Genomic DNA, 8047 nt, shown 5'->3' with positions numbered 1-8047 from the left:
AGCACCCTCTAGTGTCACAGAACTTGGCAATGGTGTTGCTATGGTATCCAAGTTGTTGGCTGCTAAGGTGTGGGTATCCCACGTGGTTACTACACTAGTGGTAGATGGTTAGATCAAAACAGCTGGATTAGGAGCAAAATAAATGAAACAATACTTTTCAGGGATAGCAATAAGTCTGGCTAAATATGAAACTGTAGCCTGAGGCAGACACAGATCGAGGCAGGGGGCGCTGGATCCACATAAATGTTTATTAAAAAACAGAACTGCATACAAGAACTTGAGGTACAAAAGCAAGAAACTGAATTAAAAATTGTAATTTCAAAAACTTCAAGACCATGTTTGTAAAGCACATAGGTTTATATCCGTTTAATCCAATGAGTTGGGTATACAGAAAAAAGGGATAATGCCTCAGTATTGTTACTCATGAAATAGAAGCAAACCAGCGCTTTTATATAGAGTTAATTGATAGTAATGAGTTTCAAGCGTGTGCAGTAGCTGTTGCCAAACCACAATTTTCCAGGGACCGAGACCTCTGGTGGCCAAAATAGGTATGGCACGTGACAGGTATACCAGATTCATCGTCATCCAACTCTGATAAAAGCCACAAGATAGAGCCGAGGTGTGCAACAAAATTATGTTGAGCTGCACATATTATGAAATGTCTATAAAATTATATTTTTACAAGGACCACACATCCTTTACACTTTTCCAACCATATGAACTCTGGTTCTATTACTAGTTCCATTCAGAAGCTTGAAGCTATCAACGTCCTTCTAATGTTCTTTGTGCGGAAGCACTCACAATTCTTGAGGTTCTTTCAAGATTCCGGAAGTTAATTGTTTTGGGGGAAATGCTCTGAACAGAAGACTCAGGATATCTCCAAACTACATACCCACAAGTTGCCTAAAAGGACTAATAGAAGAAAGCAAACCAAGGATCAACAATCTTTGAAGACTGTAATTGAATACAGCCATTTCTTGGTGTACGTGATGTGTGTGTGTGTATATTGACAATTTAACCACTGCTTGTGTTCCGATTTAGCACTAAACTAGCACTAAACATCCATAACATCCCTCAAAAATGAAAACATGACACCCAGCTGATGCACTGGCATGTGCTTAGATTATTTATTTAATTCTAAGCTGAAATATAAGAAAGTTAATAACTAAACATTGATAATAGTTTGTCCAAGATGACGTCCAATAGGTAGACGTCAGAACACCACCACCTTGGTCTTTTTAGTTGGCACATTCTTCACAGAAACAAGGATGTCCTCTTGATCAGCACTCATCCGGTTGGACAGGCGGCTAACGGTGATGGAATTTGCTACAGAAGAATTTGAATATTCAAGATGAAGAATTACTTGTCATGTTAAGCAGAAGAATCACAAAAAAACACATGGGTCAAAATAGACATTTTAATTTATACCAAAATTTATAAGCATGATTACATCATACAGCTATGCCACAACAATTTCTAGACTGGTTGCTCAAAGGGTTGATCATGTGTTCATTTAATTTGTGTTTTTATAAAGTAAAATGCAAACTCATCTGAAAATTGTGGCCAGCGTTACACTAATGCATATTTATGGGAAAATCAATTATAAAGTCTGCGATAGGACTTGCCAAAATAATATTATAATAATAATCCTATATTTATTTATAATTAATTATTCAAAATATGTCGGCCAGATTTTGCTACATGTGCTGAAAGCAAACCTGTCATAATTTTGGGTGTTTTTACAACAATTGGGACTAAGCCAAAGTAAAGTTTATACAAATATTTTTCTAATATGGAATGATGGGAGTTCTGGATCTGGATCTGCCAATCTCTGCTGAATACTTCAAGATTTCACAGTGACAACAGGGTATGTCAAATGCATTAATTCCCTTTGAAGTTGTCAGGTTTCTGTTAGAAATTGTGGCTCAGAGAGGGATTAGAAGCAGGCAATAGCTTAGAAGTTCCAAACCGCAGAATGTTTTTAGAGGTGTCGATGCTTTCATCCAACATATGAAAGTAACAAGCTACAATTAAAATATATATATCAAATATATCAATAAATACAAAGTCAGAAATAAAACGGTAAAACTAGTAACAGATAATGCCTGATGAATATTAATTGATTTTTGGTGCAAAAATAAAGTTACGTTAAAACCAAGCACACCATTGTTTTTCTTGTGAAATTCCCAGTAAGTTTGATGTGTCACATGACTCTTTTCCCCTTGAAAAAACAAAAGTTGGATCCAAAATGTCCAACTTCAAAATGGCCACCATGGTCACCACCCATCTTGAAAAGTTTTCCCCCTCCCATATGCTAATCTTCCACAAACAGGAAGTTAATATCACCAATCATTACCATTTTATTAAGGTGTATCCATATAAATGACCCACCCTGTAGTCTGTCATGTGTTTTTTGGAAACCCAGTTAATAATACATTACAGTAGTCTAGGCATAATAAAACAAAATTTTCATAGGCAAGAGCCTTGTAAGACAGGTAGGGACGACTCACCTGAAGTCTGGTGTTCTGGACAGTTTTTCTGGAAGTGTTCAACCGAACCACATAAACGACAGCAGCCCCCTAAACAAAAAAGTTGCCTGCTAAATACTAGACCTCATATCAAAGACTCACAGAAATATATATATATAAAGCACATTTGCTGAAAAGTCGAGAAATTCTGCAAAATTTTATCATCTTTTTATTAATTATCTTTAATTTATTTTTAACTGAAAAAAAAAATACAAAGAAAATATTATTAATTTGACTGAACTTTGTATATACTAACTAATAACACACTGAATTTGATGCCTGCAACACATTCAAAGTTTGGATGGGACAAGAAAAAACAAAAAAGATTTATGGAATATTCAGCGTAAAACATTCCACAGTAAGTAGGTGAATTGGAAATATCGGCTGGTGTCATGAATGTGTATAAAAGGAACCCCCAGCCAAGGCTCAGTCTCTGTAATAGTTTTTCTGTAACAATTCATGGCTCACCATTTCTCACCAGAGAATAACAGAGAACTGAGTTCTTTCAACATTTAGTTAAATTCAAGCAAAAAGATGGCACTGCACTGATATTCGACATTTATCTATGATAAATATAGTTACATGGGGTTGGTAATATTTCAGAACGTTGTCACTTAATGCAGTCTGATGCTGCATCAAGAAATGCATCCCGAAAGAGGAAGCCATACGTTAAATCTATGCAGGAACAATACTGAGTTCTCTGTGGTAGACTGAGGAAAGGTGAAACACAGGCTGTGGTCTGATGAGTCCATGTTTCATTATTTTAGGGAAGGGGAAAAAAACCACGGCCAATTCTCAATGCCAATAATAAAAATGACCATTAAAGCTATTATAATTAAAAGGTGCAAAAACCAGCATCTGTCATGCATGGGGGTGCATCAGTGTCCACAGCATGGGTCACTTGCATATGTGTGAAGGTACCGTTTCTTGGGACTATACACAGACATATGTTTAATGACTGTGTATGTGTGTGACTGGCCAGACGGCAGTCCAGGTCTGTCTGAAAATATGGGGAGAATAATAAACAGGAAAAACAGACTAAAAAAGACAACCATGGATTGATGAGCAACGGAAGTCTTGTATCAAGCAAGAATGGGTAAAAGTTTCACTTACACAAATTGGCAAACATGCCTAGGGCCCATTTCTTATTTTTGAGTGTGTTACTGGCATCAAATTGGAAAATCATTATTAAAAAAAAAAACAAAAAACCCTTTTGACAGTTAAGTAAAGATTAATGTAATGTCCTGTTGTTTTCTAGAAACGAAGGTTGTACTTGGACTTAAATGTTGATTACTTTCTCTCAATTACTGCACACAAACTTGCAAAAAAATGCATGTAAAAGAAGAGTATATTAATATTTATATTATGGTTGTTTAAAAACACACCTGCAGAATAGAGTCCTTTTGGGTTGTCAGGGCAGGATCTGGATAGGTGACCAGTTTGGCCACAAATGAAACATTTGGCATATGGATATTCACCTAGGGGAAAAAAAAAAAAAAAGACAGTGAACAAAAGATTTAAGAACATTAAATTCCACAAAACCACATTATACATCACACTGATTAGAATAAGTGAGAAAATAAATTTGAAATCAAGTTCAAGCATGGTCACTGGTTAAGATATTTTTTAGTATTTTTTTCCTGCTCTAACTCACTCACTCAGCAGGAAATCAGGTGTAGCAGGAAGAGTGTCTTACACATACAAAGAATATGTCCTTTAGACTGCATAGATGAATGGCATGACACACACTGAACAGGGAATACATCTCTTAACTAGCTCTTACTGTCTCTCTCTTTCTCCAACACACAAAAAACGAATGCAAAAAGTTTGACATTTTTCCCTCATGCCTCTCTTAATCCAAATATTTATGTCTTATAAGTTGTTGAAGCTGGAAGTGTTTTATTGTCTGAGATGTGCGCTGTAATTTTATTTCTCGTGTCAGATCTGTGTGGTGTTTGATGTTAACTCTCTCCCTGAAATAATTACTCGACATATAGAGAGATTCTAATTCAAATATCATTAAAACTACTCTGAAATAATATAATAAAGTAAAATGCCCAGTTTTATATGAGCACCCGAGTGTCACCAACAAACAAGTATGGCCTCATATCAATGTCAAAAGTAGAGGGTGCAAAAACACCAGGTGGAAAAGGAAACCTGCAGCTTTTAACATATTGCTTGGGTGCATATATCCTTCTCATGAGTGCAAATGTGAAACTCGTGAGCACAGAGAGAGGAATAAGTATATGCACCGCTCATAATCTCACTCTCAAACCATTTTATTTTATTCTCAAATGGTTACCCTGGAGAACTTGAAATTTCCCAAGCTCTTTCTGCGTTCGTGAGGACTTTACGCACTCGGGTTTTGAAGTTGGTGGGTTTTTGAAAGTTTGGCCGTGGGGTCAGCGATGTTTCTCTCAGGGAATACTATTGGCTCATGTCTCCTGGTTCTGTGACAGCCCGTCTCATACATTGTATATGGCCCGATTAGTAGGAGAAGTCTTTGCTTTTGGTGGGGTAACCAGGCACATGAATGTGATACATGTTGCTTGTTACTTGTAATAATTCAACTGTAAATGTGACTTATTTCACAAGTTTGCAGTTTTGCCTGAATTACAATGTTTAAAAATACATTTTAAATGGGAACCACTGACTTAAAGAAAAAGCCGTAAAGCAGGTCATTCTGAACAGGGCTGTTAATACAGGGTGGGTGAGAGGTGCTGTGTTGTTTGACCTTCGTGGTATTATGAAATTACATCAGAAACATTCAATTAAGACCCAAGGAGAACCGTGTTAACTTTTGGAAAAGTGGTAAAATAATTCACCCTTATTCTACATACTTACCTAAAGCAGGATCCACTTTTGCTCTGCACTTGTGGATCTCATGCTCTGTAGAGCCACAACGATAGCAGATCCCCCTGCCTAACTCTTCATCATTATCAGCTTCTGGGCAGTCTGCTAATCCATGGCCAGGCTTTCTACAGTTAAAACACACCTAAAGATGAGGAAGAAAATAAATGATTTTGTATGGAGCCAACATGTTTAAAAAATGCAATACTTAATATCTTGCATATCTTACATACCATGTTGTTCTTTTTTGCTGTCTGTCTCTTAATCCTCCGGACTTCTCTCCTATTATCATTTTTGAGGGCAGTGGCTAAAATATCCTCCATACATGCTTCATTTTTTGGTCCTGTAGATTGTGATTGTTCTGTCTGTTTCAAATATTCCATAAATCCATTCACATCATCTGTTTTCTTTTTATAAGCTCTCTTTCTACTAGAACTTTGTTGAATGTGTGATGATGCACCTATAGCGCTGCCTCTCTTTAGGCTTCTCTCAGTTTCAGTGAAGCCTCCAGCTTCCCCTCCCTTTAGCTGGCTCCACGGGGTAGCTTCAGTCAATCTGTGTTTATGAACATTGTTGGCCCTTGCCCAGCGTGGCATTGTTTACTGTGTTTTAAGAGAAATCATGTTAAAAACTGAAGCAAGACAAAAATACAAGGAGCTCTCTAATGTGAAGAAATAATTATTAGGATAGAAACAGGAACACAAAATGCAATGCAAATGATTAATTAAAACAAAAAGTGGTATTGTGGTAATGTATTACTTCTTTTTATTATTATACTATTGTTCTTTTTAATTTTTCCTTTTATTTTAAACTTGTCAATCCAGGAGCAATGTTACATTTCAATGTTCATCATGCTAGAACACTCCAGTCAAAGAAAAACAAACATGTTTTCTGTAAAACCTTACAGCTTGACCAAGCCTTGACAACGTTTACTGAGGTTTTATTAGTGTATCATTAAATACCGTCTTTATTTTTTATTAACATGCTGCATAGATGCTTAGACAACATATTGTGGCATCCTTTCATGTTTGGCACATCAAGACAATCAAATTTATTTACTTTATCTTTGTGTGTATGTGATTATCAATATGTGTATATGGACAAACTCAGTGACAAAATGTACAAATACTGGTTTTATCGTCTCTTTGTTTCCCATATTATTTTACCTGGCCAAACCTATTTTCTTTCACAATGGAAAACAGCATCCTGTGTGAGACATGCTGTATCCACTGATGGACTTGAGGACAACCAAAACACTTAAACACTTTACATCTACAAGCTGGAGCAATGAGGGTGGTGCCTCTAACAGAATGGATAGAGAGTGGACACTGTTTAAAAACTGTTTTGCTACAGAAATAATAATAATAATCCGTTTTTTAACAGTGTCCACTCCCTGTCTATTCCGTTAGACACACCTCCCTCGTTGCTCCAGCAATTACAAAATTAAATAGTCTTCCAAAGCAACAGCAGCAACAATAACCTAGCAACCATCTGGGATACCACAGCCTAGTAATACCTAATTAACACCTTGAGATTAACCACTGGGGAAACCTTTAGCAGCAGTATAGGTACACCTTAACAACCACCTTGGATACCATAGCAATCACTATGCAATGCCTTAGCATCAGCCCAGCTACACCTCGGACTCCATAGCAACGCTTAGAAATAACTTAGCAGCTAACTTAAATTCCACAAACCTTTTAGAATCTTCTCGTCAGCCACAAAGCAGATCCAATACGTTAGTAACATTTTCAAACTTTATTTGGCCTTCACAAACTTTCCGATTCTAGACAAATTATTATGTCCGTTCAGACTAGGCCTGACAATGTAATTACTTTAGTGACTTACCAAATAATATATAGATATTTCCTCAATAATTTTTGTTGATTTAATATAATTCCCATTTTGTTACTGGCGTCTTTGTTTTTGGTTTTATTTTTTCATGCTTGTTTATTCGGGATATTTAAAAAATATTTATAATCCACTTTTAATATCTGAATATTCTTAACAACCAAGTTTGGCTAAATGTTCATCGCTCTTTAAACACCGAAAACCAAAGGCACATTCTATTACTCTCATGTCAAAAGTCCAAGCAATGTTTTAGTTCTTTTGTGCAATGCACTTTTAATAGTATTAGAGCCACTATCGGCAACCTCCCCATAATGCAGCCACAAACCAAACAATATGGTGTTGGCGTAGTGTGTTCTGGCAGTATTACAAACAAAACCCCAAAATTAGGCGAAGGGCTGACAACACAACCATTTTAGCTAAAATTGACCAAGCTAATCAGCGTGGTACCTCATAAATTATAAGAATTTTACGTAGACATATTTTCTAAAGACATGTAAAAGAACGCAACACGCAAGAAAGACAAAAATATAAAAAGACAAACGTCCTCACCGACAGAAGGACTGTGTTGTGCCAAATAAGTTCACGTGTTGTTTTTTTCTTAACGTCCGACTTAAAAAAATGTCCGTCTTCGTTCATTTTTGGTTCCGCTATATGAGGTTACCTACCTTCACGCTGCAATGCAAAATAACCATAGAATGCCTTTTGTCAAAACATTTCCATATCAGAATTCGTTTTGAAAGCCAGGTATTATATATTTGGGCAGTTAACATATATTAAGGTACCAGAAATTGTATTTATAGCATTTGCAATCGAACTTT

General features: G+C 36.3%; 1 protein-coding gene across 2 annotated transcripts; it reads right to left on the bottom strand.

The window, feature by feature from the left end:
• Positions 1–235: 235 nt before the first annotated feature.
• zcchc9 (zinc finger, CCHC domain containing 9) lies at positions 236–7867 on the bottom strand. 2 transcript variants are annotated; one of them, XM_066651156.1, is made up of 7 exons: positions 7779–7867; positions 5839–5980; positions 5612–5721; positions 5373–5523; positions 3914–4006; positions 2511–2579; positions 236–1326 (listed from the first exon to the last, which is right to left on the bottom strand). In XM_066651156.1, exons 2-7 carry the CDS (start codon positions 5972–5974, stop codon positions 1214–1216), a joined length of 672 nt encoding a protein of 223 aa, XP_066507253.1. In that variant the 5' UTR covers positions 5975–5980; positions 7779–7867; the 3' UTR covers positions 236–1213. The 2 variants fall into 2 exon arrangements, with proteins under 2 accessions (XP_066507253.1, XP_066507252.1); XM_066651155.1 differs by having other exon boundaries at positions 5612–5980.
• Positions 7868–8047: the final 180 nt, after the last annotated feature.

Source organism: Hoplias malabaricus, chromosome 18, assembly GCF_029633855.1.
Source record: "Hoplias malabaricus isolate fHopMal1 chromosome 18, fHopMal1.hap1, whole genome shotgun sequence".
NCBI classification, from domain to species: Eukaryota; Metazoa; Chordata; class Actinopteri; order Characiformes; family Erythrinidae; genus Hoplias; species Hoplias malabaricus.
Note: the sequence above shows the minus strand (reverse complement) of the source record. Positions and strands in the feature narration are given on the sequence as shown.